Source organism: Danio aesculapii, chromosome 15, assembly GCF_903798145.1.
Source record: "Danio aesculapii chromosome 15, fDanAes4.1, whole genome shotgun sequence".
In the NCBI taxonomy this organism is placed as follows: domain Eukaryota; kingdom Metazoa; phylum Chordata; class Actinopteri; order Cypriniformes; family Danionidae; genus Danio; species Danio aesculapii.
Genome location: NC_079449.1, coordinates 14,222,395 through 14,242,983, shown reverse-complemented (window position 1 = coordinate 14,242,983; position 20,589 = coordinate 14,222,395). Strand labels below are relative to the sequence as shown.

General features: G+C 36.4%; 1 protein-coding gene across 2 annotated transcripts in view; it reads right to left on the bottom strand.

Annotated features, from left to right (window-relative positions):
- bag6 (BCL2 associated athanogene 6) overlaps positions 1-20,589 on the bottom strand; it is a 47,096-nt gene that overhangs the window by 21,555 nt on the left and 4,952 nt on the right. Inside the window, exons 6-16 of one of the 2 annotated variants that reach the window (XM_056473306.1) lie at positions 20,133-20,255; positions 19,413-19,594; positions 14,542-14,671; positions 8,236-8,439; positions 7,813-8,032; positions 7,681-7,740; positions 5,577-5,890; positions 4,720-4,804; positions 4,180-4,532; positions 2,557-2,836; positions 2,311-2,480 (exon numbers count right to left, since the gene is read on the bottom strand). In XM_056473306.1, the coding sequence (XP_056329281.1) occupies positions 2,311-2,480; positions 2,557-2,836; positions 4,180-4,532; positions 4,720-4,804; positions 5,577-5,890; positions 7,681-7,740; positions 7,813-8,032; positions 8,236-8,439; positions 14,542-14,671; positions 19,413-19,594; positions 20,133-20,255 (2,121 nt within the window). The remainder of the gene's footprint in view (positions 1-2,310; positions 2,481-2,556; positions 2,837-4,179; positions 4,533-4,719; positions 4,805-5,576; positions 5,891-7,680; positions 7,741-7,812; positions 8,033-8,235; positions 8,440-14,541; positions 14,672-19,412; positions 19,595-20,132; positions 20,256-20,589) is intronic. The other variant, XM_056473307.1, reaches the window with a different exon arrangement.

The window sequence follows — 20,589 nt, the reverse complement described above, 5'->3', positions numbered from 1 at the left end:
GTTCTAACATTTTTTTAAAGAACAACAAGGAGGAGACCATTTTAATCGCAGTTACTTAAACTTGTGAAATGGAGGAAGAAACTGATCCATGAACTGTGTACTGATAAAGTTCCTGTCAAGCTCTGACTAAGTCCCATACATCAATAGTCTTTTCTGAGCCTTCGTTAACAAACGACTGACGAATCTCCCGTTGCAGTGTAGACTATTGCATTAATCACCAGAACATTCACTCATTAATGTTCACTCATCTTTAGTCGTGATCAGTCCCACACACCTGAACTCTGATAGCATTTGAAGGGAAAGGTGCATTCACATTTTACCGGAGTCGACACAGACTATTTGGTAGTTTCGTGTTGACGTCACGAACGGGCAAAAGATCCAGACGAACGGCGAATCATTCAAACAACTCAAATCTCAAGTCAAATCTTACTGTATGGACATCTGTTATGTTAATGTACAAAATAAACCTGATTTAACGTCCACAAACCGGGATTGAAGCGTCTTCTTTTATAATTGTACTGACATGTGGCTGTGGTGATAAAGACGGTAAAATTCTTTGCACACGTCCTGTCTTGTTGATATGATTATACACATTACTACGAAGACATGATTATACGCGGCTGTCAATGAAATCAGTGGGCGGGGAAACCACATTCCTACGTCACATTACGGTATGCCTCAAAATGGGAGGGATTTGAATCCTTCTTTAGCGTCAGGAAATTTAAAAAAATAGAGACTTCTTGTGTTTCCATCACTCCAATATGACTGTGGACACTATTCCTACACACAGTTCTGTCCAAATAGATTACAAAAGATGATTTTCATCATAGGTGTCCTTTAAACAAGGTGCACTTTCAGATTTATACCTCAACTGTTTAATATAAGAAAGTAAGACAAAACAGGTTTGAAACAAGGGTGAGCAGATGACAACAGTTTTGGGTGAACTATCCCTTTAATAAGACCGTAGAAAACTAACAAATTAAACTCATTTAAAGCCTAATTAAACAACATTATGATTCTACACAACACTGGTGTGAAAACTATTATCAAGGCTTTACTGTAGGAACATGTAATGTGACAAAAATGTGGGATATTCATACATAACTTTGTAAAAAATTAATGTACTAAATATGCTTAAGTAGTAACGCATACATATATTTTTATTTATGTCAAATTAACTATGCATTTGTATTTGCAGTAAAGCAAGGTTTCTGCAGGTTTCACCAAGTTAAATTTAAGACATTTTAAGACATATTTATGACCATTATGAATGAAATTTTAGACTCATATGGGGCTAAACATTAAGGAGTTTTACAAATGTCACAGTTGGAAAAGATTTTTATCTGCCCTTAAAAAAATATATATAATTTAGTCAATTTAATAATACAATAATAATTTAATAATAAAACATTTAAATAATTTAGTTAATTCTTAGCAACATCTTTTAAATAATGTGTCAAAACAAGCAAGTTCTAATTATAACATTTTTTTAATAACAAAAAAAAAAATGGACAAATGTTTTAAAAACTAGAACAAAACTAAATGTATGCACAACAGTCTGTCTAGTTCAGTAAATACATAGAAAACTTTTAAGCAAATGTTATTACAAAGAAAATAATTAAACCATTATGGTAAATAGAGTTCAAATTTACATTTAAAATAAAAAGTTAAGCTTTATTGGGATAAATTGTTGGTGATTGGATGGGTGTTGTCCAGATTGGGTAGCAATACATGAACAAAGGAAAATTAAGAAATGTGTAAAACGATTTAAGACCTACAGCACCATATTTCAGTCAATTTATGACTTTTGAAGGACTAAAATTTTGTTTTTGAGATTAAGGACATTAAGACCCTGAAAAAAGGTCTTTAGATTGTTTTGTTTTTCGTCACAAATATAAAAAATAATAAAGTTTGGCTATTTGCTATTATGGCAGTGTCAATTACATTAAATAAGCACATTTTGCATTAGACTTCTCTGAAAATAACTGAAATAATCTGTTGAATTCTGTCCTCACACTCACACTTGTTTCACACCATTTCTTCTGTTAAACAAATAGGATATTTTGAAAATTGTTGGAAACATGCAACCACTGACTTCCATAGTAGTTGTTTTTTTCTACTATGAAGATGAATGGTTACAGGTTTTCAGCTTTCTTCAAAATATCTTCTTTTGTGTCTAGAACCAATTGACAGTGATTTAATATTGAGTTTTGGGTGAACTATCTCTTTAGCATATGCACTGTGATCTATAAAACTTTGCAGACCTTTAATATAAACAGTACTGTATGAAAGGTAAACTTTAAAACATACAGTAATATTGGCCTCAGTGGGCTCACGGCCTTGCAGGAAATGCTCAGTGAAGAACTGTGCGAGTTGTGGCTGGATTCGCCCCAGCGGCTGGTGCTGCCCATGAAGCAACAGCACCATGTCCACCATAGAGAAGTTCTGGCACACCAAAGCCAGAAGATCACCGAAGAAACCTAAAAACATATGCAGGTTCTTTAGTTTTCCTCATTCAGATGGAAAGAAAAGAATCATCAACCCAATAGTGCTCACCCATAGCGTCTCCAGTACCAGGAGTGAAGATGTTGCTGGTCTGGGAGAGTCTCTGGATGAACTGAGCAATACTCTCGGTTTCATTTTGAGGGGTACCCAGGGAGCCCATCATGGTGGACAGGACGCCTTGCACTATCCCGGTGAAGAGCTCAGGGTTCAGGCCTTCGGCGGCTGCTGTGGCTCCGGGAGCGCTGGCTGTGTTTGGTGGTGCTGTGGGAGCACTGGGGGTCGAGGTGGGAGGCTGTCCCGCAGGAGGCTGAGAGAAAAGTGTTTGGGAAGCCTGATGACAGAGATGCATAAAACTCTTACACACACCAACATGCATTACAAAAAACGGGAAAAATTGGGAGAAGTATCGGGTTTCTGGTTAATATTTTCCACACAGAGAAAGTCAAGAGGAGCTGTGATTTTGAAAGAATGGTTTGTGGTCTATGATCACAAATGTGGTTATTTTATTGACTTGTGTTTTTTACCAGTATAATCTGAGTTGATGAGTTACAATTAAAAAGTCTTAAATTATATTACTTAAGTTATTTAAACATTATTAAAAATATTTTTACTTTACAAATAGTTTTTGCTTTCTGTTTTCAGCCAATTGCATCTAGAAATGTATTTTTGGTGCATCTCTACAACTCATGCATCACTAAAAAATATTTTATACAAAAACCCTTTAGATCATTTACTGTTCTTTCAGCTTTTGTGAAAAAAGCAGATATCCTCACCTACAAAATCCTCACAATCATTACAGTTTTATGAATTAATTCCAAATAAACAAACATTACCCACACAAACAATTATTTTAGGCTATTGCAATTGCAGTGAAATTTAAAAACTAACTAAAAAAGTAAATTCTGCAGCAGTACATTCATAATCTGCACAAATTTAATCAGATTTCTTTTTACGTGCTTATGTTATTTTCATTAGAAGCGATCACACATTTCTGCTGTGTTATAAACACATTGGCAAATCAGATACATTTAGATTAACCAACGCTTCAAATGTTGCAGTTCTGTTTATTAAGTTAAAAAGTTAAAAGTTTATTTAACAGCATTCCAGTTGACTTTAAATTGTGAACAAAATGCTGAGTAAATGATGCGAGAAATTTATTTTTTGGGTTAACTCTTCCTTGTGTAACCCACTGGTCCTACTGCTCCAAACATGATCTGAGCTGGGATCGAACCGGCAATTCTTTGCATGGGAGTCAGCTGCTCTAACAAGGAGTCTAAAGACCATGGTCTCTAGCATCTGTTGCTAGAACACTTTTAGAGGTCAGAGGAGTAAAGTTTACCTGCATAGCACTTCGCTAGCTGGCCTCCGTTACACTAACCCCCCTAAACCTCACTCCTATCCCTGATGAGCCCCCAGGTGTAACCCACCGGTCCTACTGCACCCAGCCCAATTTGAGCAGCTGGGATCGAACCGGCGATTCTTTGCATGGAAGTCAGTTGCTTTAACAAGGAGGCTAAAGACCATGGTCTCTAGCGACTGTAGCTAGAGTAACTTTTGAGGTCAGAGAAGTGTACCTCCGTTACACTCATCCCCCTAATTCGTTACACTTGTATTTTTGGAATTTTAGAGTTTTGAAGATGTGAAAAGTCAAAGAGATAAATAAAGTATATTTACCTGCATGAAGTCTGTGACCCCTTGTATAAAGGTGGGAACCCCAGGCATTGTGACTGTTATGGAAGGGCTTGGGCCACCTGCGGCAACAGCTCCACCCAGCAAAGAGCCCAACAACTGCTCCAGGTTTCCCCCAAAAGGGTTTTCCTGAGGGGGCGGTGGTACAGATCCTGTCTGGGAAGTGCTGGTGCTGAAGCTGGAGCTGGAGCTGGAGCTAGTGCTGGTACTGCTACTGCTACTGCTAGACTGTGTCGGCCCAGAGGCACTTGTGGTGGTTGTTGAGGCAAATGGAGTGCTTGTGGAAGCAGACGTGGTGAAGGTGAACGTTTGTGCAGTGGATGCTACGGTTTGGCTGGCTGTGGATTAAAGAAGTAAGATATAATGTAATTCTCATCATAATGTTAAACATTAGTTTTTCATAAAACATTCTAGTCAAGAATATGGTGACCTCATTTGAGCTCATTTGCATAAAACTGAAAGACTCAGAGCTCATTATGTTATTGATTTTAGTTAAAGAAATGCATGTATAATGCAAACATGTACCCGTCTGTCCAGCAGCTCCTGTCAGAAGCTGCCCAACCAGTCCTCCAATCATCTGATTCAGAGCGGCCGGAGGGAAGTGTCCAGCCTGATGGAAAAAACACACACCCTTATAAAACCAACACACAATGTCTGCACCACAATTGATCATACTGCACAATCGATTCCACCTTTAGCAAACCACAACAATGCCAATGCATTGTGTGGAAAATTAAGCATAAAGTGCCTCACAACTAGTGGGTTCATTTCAGAAAAAAATGTGGTTTGTATGATAAATGTATGATAAACACTAGCCTGAATACATTAAGCATAAACGCAAACTTACAAATGCTAAGCTTAACAAAATTAATGTAATTACATTATTCCTTTAATCACTTCATACACCTTTATTATTCTTATTAATGCAATTCTGATGTATAACTCCAAATTCTGTAACAAACCCATGGTGTAAACATAAATAACCTTCTGACTGGACCATTTACAGTGTTTCTCTTGTTGAAAAGCATCAGCTCTAAAAATCATTTGTGTTCATATAAGCTCCTCTTTTTGGATCTGGATGTGGGATTGATTCAATTAATCTGCATGTAAACAAACCAGAATTCATCAATTAGCCTTGCTTCAAACAATAACACATGTTTGCTTAATCAAGGGGAAATTTAAATCGCAACAATCATTTTAAATCGAGCCAAACCTTTATATCACAAATATTAAAGCTTTTTATTACATATGTTATCATACATCTTTATATCTCAATGTAAAAATCACCTACCACCTTAAAATATCCCAAACAGCGTGTCAAAATAGCCTAAATTTAAATGTACACTACAATATTCTGAACACATTATAGGAAAATAATTCACCTGTCCTGGCTGTTGGCCCATCATGGTTGGGACAGCTGCCCTGAGGTTGATGGTGGCCCCTCTGGTGGTGAAAGTAGGGCTGGACATCCTGTGGGTAAAGGAGGGTCTGGTAAACACCACTCTGGCCTGCGGTGGGTAAGGTGGCATCGGAGGAGGAGTGGAGCCTGTATTTGCGGCTGGAGGGGGTGTATGTTGCGTCTGTTGGCCAGTAGAGGCAGCGTTTGCCATGGCCATGGCTTGCTGAGTGACCTGATGCACGATTGCCTGCATGAACTCTGGAGGTAAACCAGGAATCTGAACAGTAGGGGGAGCACCTGTAACATGCACATGTAGATCATACAGACAGGTTTATTTAGTCTGGTTATATCATTCACATACAATAGTCAACATTTGAAGATGATCAAAAATGTTGTCCTGGGGGTATTACACATTTTGTTTGTGTGGTTTATTTCAACATTTATACTTATTTGTAAATTCTAGGTTGTCAGTATGAAATTTTAATCTTAAAATATATTTAATTTTAGATATTTTAACAAGTACAGGATGGAATAGGAGAGTATTCATTTCTAAATAAATTAATTATTAAACTAATTATTTTGACCAAAGTTACTTCAAATATTAAAAGACACATTACTTGATTTGAATATATATTTTTCTCTCTCTGTATATACACTCACCGGCCACTTTATTAGGTACACCTTACTTGTACCAGGTTGGACCCACTTATGCCTTCAGAACTGCCTTAATCCTTTGTGGCATAGATTCAATGGCTGCACATCTATGATGTAAATCTCCTGTTCCACCACACCCCAAAGGTGCTTTATTGGATTGGGCTCTGGTGACTGTGAAGGCCATTTGAGTAAAGTGAACTCATTGTCATGTTCAAGAAACCAGTCTGAGATGATTCGCACTTTATGACATGGTGCGTTATCCTGCTGGAAGTAGCCATTAGAAGATGGGTACACTGTGGTCATAAAGGGATGAACATGGTCAGCAGCAATACTCAAACAGGCTGTGGCTTTGACACAATGCTCAATCGGTACTAATGGGCCCAAAGTGTGCCAAGAAAATTTACCCCACGCCATTGATTCAAGACAGGATGGATACAAGCTTTTATGCTGTTGACGCCAAATTCTGACCCCACCATCTGAATGTCGCAGCAGAAATTGAGACTCATCAGACCAGGAAAAGTTTTTCCAATCCTCTAATGTCCAATTTTGGTGAGCCTGTGTGAATTGTATAATCATATTTCTGTTCTTAGCTGACAGAAGTGGCACCCGGTGTGGTCTTCTGCTGCTGTAGCCCATCCGCCTCAAGGTTGGACATGTTGTGTGTTCAGAGATGTTTTTCTTTTTTTATATTGTTTTTTAGGGGTTTTCACCTTTATTCAATAGGACAGTAGAGAGTATTGACAGGAATGCATGGGGAGCAGAGAGAGGGAAACGATGGGAAAAGGACCGCGAGGCGGAATCGAACTCAGGTCACTGTGAGCACTGGAGTGCATGTGTCGACGCACTAACCACTACACCACTGGCGGCGACTCAGAGAAGCTCTTCTGTATACCTCGTTTGTAAAGAATGGTTATTTGAGTTACTGTTGCCTTTCTATCAGCTGGAACCAGTCTGGTCATCCTCCTCTGACCTCTGGCATCAACGCCCACAGAACTGTCGCTCACTGGATAATTTCTGGTTTTCGGACCATTCTCTGTAAACCCTAGATATGGTTGTGCGTGAAAATCCCAGTAGATCAGCGGTTTCTGAAATACTCAGACCAGCCCTTCTGGCACCAGCAACCGTCTGATGCTCGGTTTGAACTGCAGCAGATCGTCTTGACCATGTCTACATGCCTAAATGCATTGAGTTGCTGCCATGTGATTGGCTGATTAGAAATTTGCGTTAACAAGCAGTTGGACAGGTATACCTAATAAAGTGGCCGGTGAGTGTATATAAACCATATATGAAAAGCATATAATGTTTATTTTATATTAAGCAAAAAATTATTTTAGTTTTACTCAGTGGTTATACTCATGACAACAGTAATTATTAGTAAGGCACTACTGATAAAATGGTGAATAGATTTTTAGACCATTCATCCAAGAACTAACCAGGCTGTCCGGTGCCAGTCCCATTCTGTTGTCCATTAGGCTGTGCAGCATTTCCAGAATCTGAAACATATCAAACAATTAAATTACAAAAATACATATTAAAAAATAGCTGCACCACTCTGTCCAACCCACCATCAATGTTCATCTGCATCATCACTACAGGCTCCATGGTCTGATGACTAATCCGGATGACTCTGGGTCCTGTTTGTCCACTGGGCTGATTGGCTGGACCAGGTTGATTGGCAGCTGTTGGTCCCTGGCCTTGCTGATCTGATTGGCCAGTAGTCTGAGGTTGACCGTCAGCTGCTGGTCTGCCATTGGCTGACATGGCCACAGAAGATCCAAGATTCAACTGTAGGCAAGTTAAATGCTTGGTTTTAAATAGGTCAGCTTCAACAATTTATATTATGTTTATCATGTTATAACCCCATCACCTCAGTATTTCCTGAAACTTTGGAAAATTTACATCTGCCAAAAAACACCCCAGTACTCATCTGTGAAGTGCTCTGCAAAACTTTCACTTTCAGGGTAATGTGCAGCTTGTTTTTGCATTACCTGCATGGGAAGGTGGTGAACGCCTGCTGGGGTCAAAACAGAGGAGGTGTAGTGGGACATGGGCCGGATGACATGCAGGTGTCGTGGAGGGTTGCTTAGGAGGTTGCAGCGCAAGTCACTGAGGGCCACCAGAGCGTTTCCCAGGAGACGAAGGGCCTCCCCCACCAGGTTGAGAATGCGCTGGTCCTCATCCCTCTCTTGAGTCTGTGAGAGTCAAAGTTTTGGTTATTTACATGGTTTCCACCACAATACAAACATTTACAGTTCTTCAGAAAATTTCATATTATCAAAAAAAAAAAAAAAAAAAAAACTCTAATATGCTTAAAAATACACTGGAAATATTGTGTTTTGTTATTAAAAACATGATTTAAGAAATTTAATTGTTACGGAAAAGATTTTTTACTATTAATCAATCATTCTAATATGCTGATTTGGTGTTAAAGACACATTCTCTATAATCTATCGATGTTGAATAGCTTATGCTCATTAAAGGGTCATGAAATCCTAAAACATATTTATTTTTTAAGATATTGACAGATTTAAATGCGTGGCACACCAAGGTTATTGTAGTTAAACTCAAATTTAAAAAGATTTTCTAAAATTAAAAGTAAAAAACAAGACTTTTTATTAAAAACTGGAACTAACTGAAACTGTATTGTGTACATACAAAACTAACTGAAACTAACTAAAATTATAGCAAAAACATCCTTCGCTTTCATCCTTGTAAATGTATTTAAAACATAAGCCTACTGCAAGCCATTTAGAAGAAATTCTATTTACTTTGCGCTGCCAAGTGTTTGACCATACAGCACCTCAGAGTCTTGATGCCATTGGCCAGATCAAGCAAGTCCTTCTCCACTCAGTCCTCGCTATTCCTCCCACGATAAAAACAACGAGTGACAGCAGCACAGTGACAACATTAAATATAGAGACTTAAAAATATTAACTTAACACATTTGTGCCCAATAATAGTTTTATTTCTGTCTTATTCATATTGATTGCGAACGAATCATTCTTTATAACCGGATCTTCTAAGTGAACTGGTTGAACCAGTTCACCAAATCGAACTGAATCATTTGAATCAATTCACGTCTCCAGTAAGCACTCTTATCCACAAACAACTTACTTTTTAACATGCCTCATACCTCCCTCTGACTCAAAATAAATCAATATATACAGAGTTATTCAGTTATTAGAATAGTACATCAAGATCAGATTTGAGAAGCAGTGAACCGATAATACTGTGCATGCCTGATTCAGTGAACTGAACACAGACAGTACATGACCGCCTGCTGTGACTGAACTAAACTTGAACAACTGCAGCACGGGTAAACCGAGGGCTTAAATGAGAGGATCTAGCGAAACGTAAGTTTATTTCATAACAGAAAGTCGTAAGGGAATTTAAATAAGTGACTCATGCTTCAGTTGAGTTGCAAAAGGTAATAGTAAGAAACTTTTCAGATTATGGTGATGTTTTAAATGACTGAAATTATGATTGCTGACTACATATTGTTGATATGTTGAGTCCAAACATGGCAAGATTGTCACAAAAGATACGATTTGCGTTAGAATCCAAAGATCCAAACTTCCCATCACTACTGTGGGTCTAACATCAGAAGCAGCCTTGCACACATATTGTACTTAGGGCTGCTATCTTGTGGGCTGTTGTATTTGAATTTGAGGATGGGTAGATGGTAGATGATAGTGTCATCTGATGTATCTTTGGTTGAGTTTTTATTACACAGTATTTATTCTGATGATTTTGAATCTTGCACCTAACAAACACCCTTGTTTACACAAAAAAAAACAACAAACTAAAACTAATACTGAAACTATGCCTAAGCAATTTCAAAATATAGAAACTAATAAAAACTAGTAAATCTACCGCTAAAAACTCATTAAAACTGAATCTAAAAAGAACTCAAAATAAAATAAAAACAAAACTAATAAAAAATACAAAACTATTATAACCTTGTGGCACACATTGATGAAAACACTATTAGGACACCAGCGCTTCACTATTGAGTGAAATTTTTGCATTGTTTAGAGCAAATTTGTTCTTCCGGTTTAAAAGGAAATTTCGAAGCCATGTCACAGCCATAAGGTAAACGCGCAGTGGTGAATGGCCGCCAGTAAACAGTGACGTCTTAGGCTTTTTAAGTGTTTCGGAGCATTAATTCATGAGTAAGAGCTGGTTTAATCCAATCACCGAGCACTATTATTTACATTCATTATATGCATGAGTAAGTTTCGGCTGTCTCCTGGTCTTACCTGTTACAGTGTCTTTGTTCAGAGACACGGGTTGTCAGTGCTCTGTTTTTAAGTGTGCCAACATACAGTGCATACACAGGCAAAAACTGTTTCCCCACATGCAAGCTGTTGTGGCCTAATAATATGCAAGTAAATTTTGTTTGTTTACCTGCAAGCTTTTAAAATCTGGAAATGGTGGAATCTGGATTTGCCAGTTGTCTAGACGCGGTTCCAGTTCGTGGTATTTGGAAATTTGTGTGCTTAAGCGTAGCATATTTTGCTTAATCAGTTGGCTATGTAAGATATCATCATCATAAGGTCAAAGTATTTTGCCATATTACAACAATATAACACAATACACAGTGTATTATTTTGTATTATATTATACACTTTGTATTATTTAATTATTTTTTTAACAGTGACAGTTGGGAAAAAGTACCACTGCGATACTTCAATATGCACCTCGTCAGAACTGTCTTCACTTTCTCCTGCATGCACACTTGTGTTTGTGTACAAAGGTTCAGATTTATAAGGCAGTGGGCCTGCACTAAAATCAATAAAACTGTGATTCAGGGGGTTCTCAAGTAAATGAAGTAGAAGTAATTGCTGCTTTCATTCTCCATCTCCTCAGCATGTGCGGGTTTGCATTGCCGGTGTGCAAATTAAGTGTATTTAAGCAAGTAATGAATTGACCCTTCGCTAAGCTATACCCGAAAACCGCCACACACCAATCGTGGCTTAGCAACTGTAGCTACGCACAGGAGGTCTGTCAAGCTTTCGAGCGAGGGAAACAAGCAAAAACGTTGTGTATATGGATTGTGCAAATCTGACACCCAGTATCATAAAAGTTTTGACGGGGTGGTGAAATTTATTTCCCTTTCCAAAACCTCAAACCCATGGGGAGAAACGCCAGCATGGATCAAGCTGTGTGAGGGGCCGTAAAAGCAGCACAATCCAGTCATGTTTGATGTTTGCATCTGTTTTAAGCTACGAATATTTGGATTACATATGAACAGAACAAAACTGAGCACTTGTGATCAATATACTTTCACCCACAGCTGTTTTTGAGTAAAAATATAACCCTCATGTCTCTGTCAGAGCTACAATTCACTGATGTTTTCGTCCGTCTTTTGGAGATTTAGTCATTGATGACGACGTTATAGCGGGTTGGTGTCTGCTTTTATATTTGGTGTCAGATTAATATTTGCTGGTAGGGAAAATCTATTTGTTCACTTCTGCTCTTTATACTTTGATTTGCATTTAAATTTATTTATTTTTTCCACTGAATAATAAAATATAATAGAAACTATAAAAAAACACACAAACATACTGACAGTTATAGATACTGTACATTGTTATGGGTCAGTGATGCTAATATTGACACAAATCGATCAATTTTTTCAGCCTTTCTGGCTGTTCTTTCTATGAATGAATTAACATTATGTAGAAGCACTGTCCATGCGTGTTTCCTCGTCAGTTAATAATGCTATATTTCCTTGCACAACAATTAGTCGATCAGGATTTTTGGCAAAAAAAAAAGATATATTACAGTTTAATTTGTTATTATTAGATTATTTTTAAATTTCACCTCTCCTACTGCGCATGAACTAAGCTGTTAAATGGTCAGCGTTTGAGGCAGCTATAGGCTGTGGCTTCAATTTTGATTAAATTAAATTGAATATACCCATGTAATACTGAAGTCCTTTTTTGTCTGGCTTTCTCATATTTGATATCTGACCTGTTGTTTGCCAAAAATTACTAATTATATCACTGGGAATGTCTGACATTGGCACATACATATTGTAATAGACGTGCCAGGCACAAAAGCTCGACAGGAGTAACAACAATAACTAAGGAGAGCAGGGCTTAGCAAAGAGCCAATTCTCCTTTTTATTTATATCCTTCCCTCTTTCCATAGTCTACACTCCCACCTCAACACAACTGGAAGCACCCCTTATCCTACCTTTTTTCAAATCAGAGGTATTAAAACTACTTGCTCAAATAGGGCTGTTTCATGACACTTTAATATCTTTGAGGAAACTGTGATAGGAAATCTTACCAACACCTTTTGACGGTGAGAGACTACAATGAAAAATTGTGTATAAATGGCATATAATAAATGAATATATAATATATAATAATGGCATGATAATAAATGAAATGAGAATGAGATGGTTTTTCCATTCAGGGCAGACACCCTTATCTTATAATTACTCGCTCTGATATGAATTAGCAAATAATCTACCTCAACTGACACATTCAGCTTATGAACACACAGAAATATTTATGTTTCATCTATGTGAGACATGTAAAAATCAATGAAGTGGGCTGATATTTAAGTGGCAAAAGCTTTTATCACACCATGGACACTCATGTTTGTTTGTGCTTATTACCATGTCAGCTTCTACAGCTATTTTCATATACTACAGACATAAATTATATTAAGCTTTTACAATTTTTGTTATGCTAAAAACTCTAAAATTGTATTTAGAGTAACAGTGTTAAAACCTCTTCAAAATTAAACTAAATAAAATAAATTTCTCTCAGAATTAAAGCCAACACAATCAAATAAATCATGTTGGCATTTTAGCATCCTCCAGATCTTCCTTAATATGCACAATATACCAAACACAATAAGAAAACGACATAATTGACAAACCATCTTCTGACATGGATATGCACAAACGATAGTTGCTAGTGTGCATATTTGAGACATCGCTATTGACACATTGTATTATATTAGTGTAAGAGATGGGCTGTTTTTTTCCCGTTATGGTCAACGAAGGAACAGATGATAAAGAGTGGATTTTCTTTACTTTAGATTTCAAGGGTCAAGTGTATAATATTTAATTATTTTCTGATGTCCTTAAAATCAGGAAATTCAGCTCATCATCTGGACATTCAAGTTTAACAACACGGTTTCTCAAATAGGGTCAGGGGTACAATATTGATTCGAGATAATCATACTCTGATGTACTTAACAAATGACAAGGTGACTAGACGGGGAGGTAGGGACATTGAATCTAGTTAAGCAGATAGTTCAGAACTTCTGATTTTTGCTGTGCAATTAAAAATAATGTGCAGCTGGTTGATCGAGGGAGGAGCCTGATCAACTCCCTCTACTCTCTCAACTAGCAGGCCGACCTTTGGCCAGCACCCAAATTTTGACTATAAAGGTGAGAACTTCATGCAGTAACATTGGATGCTCAGCCGTGGGACAAGCATCACCCGGCATTCTCTAACATGTGTGTTGATCTTTCAATGTGACTGCAACAGGCTCCCCAGTCTTTGGAGAGGAAGATAATGGCACATCTCTGAGGTTGTAAATAACTGTATATTTTTGCTTGACATTGTTTTATTCATTCCTAATCTGTCTTCTATCCACTTGTTTCATTTCTTGTTATAAGCCTTGTATGCATTTTTATTACTCATTATTGAACATGGTTTATGAATATCATGGTTATTATTATTATTAAAATTGATATCAGCTGTATGTACCAGCAATAAACAGTTGTATTGCTTGATTGGTATGGTGTACGGACCTTTTATTGGTACCTTCTCTTGTCGATTAGCACTACACTCGTCTCACTTGAGTAAAAATACAAATCATACTAAAATATTTTTGGTATGCTGAAACATTTTAGACACTAATGATTTGGGCATACTAAAACAATTAGTCATAACAGTTAATCATTAAATGATCAATATTAGATTATTTGGATAGCACTTTACAGTAAGGTTTACCTAATGTACTCACTCACATGAATAAATAAAGAACAATACTTGTACAGCACCTAATAATTTATAATTTAATAAAATCTAATAATAATTAACATCCTAACTCATGCTTATTAACATTAGTTAAAGCACCGTGTGTCAACGAACTAACAATGAACAACTGTATTTTTAATAACTAATGCTAATTAACATTGTTTGTTAGGAAATGCATTAACTAATACAACCTTATTATTGTAAAGCATTACCAATTAATTTTTTACCTACTAGACTTTAAAATAAATATGGTGTCTAAGCTCTAACATGAAGTGGTCTTCTTACATTGTTGTTGTAATCTGCGGTGGTGGCAGCCTCTAGAATGAGGTGAGCTCTCTGAATGAAGGGCTGGAGTCTCTCCTCCACCCTCCGCAGCTCTGACAACATCTCCACCATCTCAGCTGGGCTCGGGTGACTGATTAAAACACAACATTGTCTGACATCAACATTTATTAATGCATTTCTAAAGCATATATAAGCATTTATAGTTTACAAAAATAAAAATATTACTGTCATTTTTATCACCAACAGACAACACGACGGCTCATGCAAGCTGATTTATGTGTCCATGTGCATACTATAGACTTTTATTATTGTCATTACACAAGGAAATGCAGTTCAAGTCTAACCAGAAGTGCAAAAGCAGCAAGTCCATGATATAGGTATAAATTAAAAGTGCAATTATAGAAAACTATGGGTAATATTTACAGATGGATGTACATAATATACAAGTCATATTAACTAGAATCAGACATTTAGAAATAGATGAGCAATGTACAGGTTAATAATTAGGGATATGCAAATAGGATTAAACATAATATATAGGTTGTCATTTGCTATAAACAGGAATAGGCCTGTCACAATATCTATTTTTGTAGTACGATATATTACACCAAAATATATTGCTATAAACTATATTATTGTCACTTTAAGACCATTTTATGCCGCTCATTATATGATGCCAGAATGGCAATACAATATCAGAATGTGAAAAGGCAAATCCTAAGTAAATAATAATAAATATTAACTAAAAAAACTGCAAGGTAAAAAGTAACAGAGGCTGCAATAACTGCAACCAGATCAATTTTCAGCTGTCAAGACACCCACATGAACATATACTATAGTAAATTATAGTAAATACTAGTGTTTAACTAGTGTTTAACATAGTTTAAACTATGCTGACACCTCCAATAGAGATTGAGATGTTGCATAATCAGCTAAAATGTTGCTAGAATTGTTTTTTATGTATGGGCGATATATATTGCATCACCAAAAATGATTGTGGTTATGTCTATGTGTTGTGAGACAAGTCGACATATCGATTGTGAAAGGCCTAAACAGGGGTTACAAATAGATATGTATAAAACATATTTACAAATGTATAGGGCTATGTATAGGGTAGAGCAGTAAGAGTATGGCTTAATGCACAGTCAGTGAATAAATCCTCAACTAAGCAGACTGTCTTACATTTAACATAACCTTTAGTTTCAAAAAGCAAGTCAGTAGAGGTAAGAATAGTGGTTTGTTTGACTTTTAAACTGGCGATGAGGATGCAGGAGTAGTGGGAGATTCGCTTTTCAGTGGTTTAACAAAGACATCTTATTATAGATAAACTCCCACAGTTGGTTTTCAGCATCAGTGCAGATTAACTGTGCATGAAACTGAGAAAATGTGACTCATCATCTGTTTTGTTGTATGTATTGTATTATATGAACTGCTCTGGATTTTGATAAAACATCACTGAAGAGTGCTTCAGAGCAACCTGCCAACTGGACTATATAATTATTGTTTTACCATGAGAGGAAATAATTATATAAAGGGAACTAGTTAGTAATAAAAAAAAACATATAGGGATAAAACTGAAAAATAAGAGGGACTTTTGTAGCCTCTAGGGGGAAACACATATTTAAGAATGTTACATTGTTATTTGACTTTTAAATGTTTATTTACTACTAGTCTAAAATAAATTTTTTAGACTTACATTATTTTCAAACATATGTTTTGGTTTCATTTTTTTTATTATCTTTAGAAGGACCCTAACCTTAACCTGAAACCAGTTTTTAATTACTTTTAGTTACAATTGTCAAAATACTGCACTTTTTATGTTATATTTTGTTGCTATTATGTTTTTGTTTTTTTAGATTATATTAAGCAGCACAACTGTTTTCAACATTGGTAATGATGTATATCTATAGATCTACACTTATTTAAATAGTAATATTTCTTTATCACCATATCGTCATGTTTAAAAGATCTATAAAGGACCGCACAGAAGACTTAGTGGCAAAATATTTTTAATTGGTTTTGCCAACAGAAATTTGTTTAAATTATTTTGTAATATTTTACAATATTAACATTTTTATTGCATGTCTGATCTGGTAAAAAACATCGAGCTGATAATCAAAAGAAACAAACCACATTTCTAACCTGATGTCAAAAGTCAACAATGTCAAGGTAGGTTGAAAAAAAGCCTACTTCTGCATGACTGAAACTGTCTCCCGGTTTAATATACTCACCCAGTTTCACCTCATGTTGTAGGCGGCTTGTTTCTCTAAATTTCCTATTAATTTTATTCTTGGGTCAAATAAAAGGTTGAAATGAGACCAAAAGGAACATTGTTGTCAGTTTCATAAACACCTGAAAGACAGAAACTCACGTTTCTATTTCATTTCCAAATTTGTTAGTCATTTTGCAGAAAGACACAGAATCAGTCTTTCATGTGGTTCATTGTCAAAGTTTAGGGTGTTTTACAGCTGTACACTGCTCACCTTGTACAAAAACAGGGATTACAAACTTTTTGCAGGTTAACCGATGATTCATTTTGTGGGGAATTAGCAAAACAGTGACTGACTTTTCATGTAAAGTACACAATAATTCATTCACTGTGATAAAGACTGGTTTGTTACTATGGAGTTGGGCTGCATTGCTTTAAAAAACAAACAAACAAGCGCACCACTTCCAAGTTCATTTTCAATTGGATTAAACCACTTCACATGTAGATTTTAGTATTATGCTTAAAAAGTCAGAGATATTCCAGCTTCCAAAGAAAATGCTCCAAATAAACCAGAAGTGAAAACACACTAAGAACATTTAAAAATATAACTAAACATCCAACTGTATGTTTATTATTCGTGTATGTGGAACACTGGTTTATTTATATCACATGCATCAGAATTACCAGGCTCTAACTCCTCCAAAAAACATTTTACATTTCTAGATATGTGTAAAATCACACCCTAAAATGCCCCGTTGTGATGAAATAGCATCAAGTGTGACAAACAGATGACTGAAACTAGTAGCAGTGACATTTTTATGGAGGTATAGAAATTAGGTGTTAGGTTTTATTTACTCCTAATTCAGAGTACAGTGAGTTTAACAGAAAAGGGTCTCAGCCAAACGAATGTGCTTATGCCATCCCAAATGTATATACTATAAATTCATTAAAAAAGTAAACAATGATCTACAAATGCCAACAGTGATCAAGCTCCAAAAACAAAACGCACACTCAAAAAACTAACTTACTACAAAATCATAAACGATATAGCAGATTTTTTTTATAAATCTTCAGTCTGTATTATTGTTGCATCTCATAAATATTTAGGTGTCTGGCTTGATGATAAGTTGACTTATAGTTTTCATATTGATAGCCTTTTGAAAAAAACTCAGGCCAACGTTAGGATTTTATTTTCGTTTAAAAAATGTTTCTGCTTTGCAGCGCGAAAACATTTAGTTGAGAGTACGCTTCTATCAGTATTGGATTACGGAGATATATTTTACATGCATGCACCTCTAAACGTTTTTAAAAAATTGGATGTTGTTTATCATAGTGCCATAAGATTTGTCACTGGTTGAAGTGCATGCACAAATCACTGTAATTTATATATAGTCACGGAGTCAAAGAGAAAACATTGCAAAACATCTTAGTTTTTACTTTTAAAGCTTTAGTTGGTAATTTACCACAGTAATTTCTAATTTGTTGGAGTACTGTTCAAATACTTACAATACCAGATCAGCAGATATACTCTTCCTTAAGGCTGATTTATACTTCTGTGTCAACCGCACATGTATGCTACGGCGCGGCCTACATTTTAGGCTGACGCGCACCTCCCAAAAAATGTAACTACACATCGCAACGATGCGTAGCACAAGCTGTGATTGGTCAGCTTGGTATCGCTGACGAGTGTGGACGGGACAGAGAGCCGCGCGAGCCTGATGGAGAGATTGTTTACAAGTGTGGAGTGCCGTGAAGGAGCACCAGATGGAAAATTTTGTTTTGTGTTTACCTTATGGTTAAAGTTGTTGCACGTCCGCCGGTTCCTGCCTTAAAATGAGCGAGTTTGAACCACTTGTACATTAAGGAAGCGCTCAGAAAAAACAAAACACCAGCGAAGAAACAACACAGAGGAACATAAACACCTCACTGCCAACCAGCGTTTTGGAAGTGTTATTGTAGAACAACAGAAACAGCGTGCAGAAGTATAAATGCACTGCTATGCGTGTTGCATTCGCCGTGGGTCACGCCGATCACTTGACGCAGAAGTATAAACCAGGCTTTAAGACGACTTTTTTTTACACTGAGTTAGGTCGATCTGCATTCTGCAAGTATGCTCCATATGTGTTCAAGATATACTTCATATGAAATCTGCATCATCTATCGCTATATTTAAAAATATTTTAAAGACAGTCAATTTAGAACAGTGCACGTTTTAACAATTGATTATGGTTTATACTATTTTTGTGCGTGTCTGTGTTGTGACATGTATTTTTTTTTGTAACTCTGTCCTATGCTGCCTGTCTTGACCAGGAGTCCCTGGTCAAGAGATATTGTATCTCAATGGGACATTACTGGCTAAATAATTAAATAAATAAAAGAAAAAAATATTAATTTATTTAATAAAAAAGTATTATCCATTTACAATTGCGCAGGAAAATTAAACAAATTAATGTAAAAATAACTACCTATATATTTTTATAAACAACAACACACAGTTAACATTTAATTTGCACATAATATAGCTATACATTTGTTCCAATTGTATATTCTTATTTTTTTTTACTTATTATTCATGTCTTTGTACTGTGACTCTTTTTTATGTTGTGCTGTGGAAACTGATCATGTAGAGATCGTTATTTGATTATGATTAATTTGGTCATACCTGAGGCCTGCCGCAGGAGGTGGAGCTCCCTCAGTCTGGGTGGAGGAGGATGAGGATGGTGGCGTAGTAGACGGAGGTGGAGAAGTGTCCATAGGCTGCGCAGAAGGAGATGGAGTAGAAGTGGAGGAGGCAGGTGGAGGTGCAGAGTCCTCCTGAGAAGAGGAGCCGTCCGCTGGCTGACCCTAAGAATGAAAGCACAGCGATAAGGCCACAACCAAATAAGCAACATGACATTAATTTCATCCTGACACCATAATAGGGCTGCATAATATATCATTTCAGCATTGATATCCAATGTCTGCATTCACAATAGTCACATCGCAGTCTCTGTAATGTTGATTTGAGATTATAGTTGATTAGCAATGAAGACTACAGTGTTATTTTACATTACATTTGATTATTCAGTTAATAGACCTGAATATCTAACTACTGTTTGACTATCTAGAAAACCATTAAGCACTGCTTATTTCACTTTTATCTTTGCTCTAACTTATTTATTTTTGCTTGCAATTTGTTAAAAGTTAAAATCTGATAAAAGATTATGCCAATCAATTTAATTAATGATTTCAATAAAAATTGAGCCATCAAGTTATCTGCTGAAATTGTATTCATATCGCAGAAAAATTAAATATCGCAATGTCAGATTTATCCGATATCGTGCAGCCCTACAGCATAATATGCAATAAACCAAGCAGTGTAACGGTTAGTTAAATGGCTTACCTCCAGTCTCTGAATCACAGCATTGGTGTCTCTCAACAAGTTTTCAGCCAGCAGCAGGCGCAGTCTTGGCTCACTCTGCAATGACTGGTCAAAATCTATCTGAACATTCACAGAGCCATTGGTCTGAAATAAAAGATACAAAATTGAATTGTCACTAGTGGTTAGAGCAGATAACGAACTCGACACATTGGAGCATAGAAACCCCACCGCCTACTAGTGTTTCGAATGTATTATTGCAGAGCAACACAGAAAAAACGCACAAGTATAAATGGTAACAATAGTGTAGGCTATGTGCAGAAGATGTGCTGTGGGGTTCAGCTATCATTTGCTACAGGTTGAGCTTCATGGTCAGTGCTCTGACACATAATACTGGTACACTTTGGGGGAACCATATTTGAGTCTCAGTAATGGAAACATTTCATGATCCTCTCTTCTAAAAATGAACATATATTTGTCT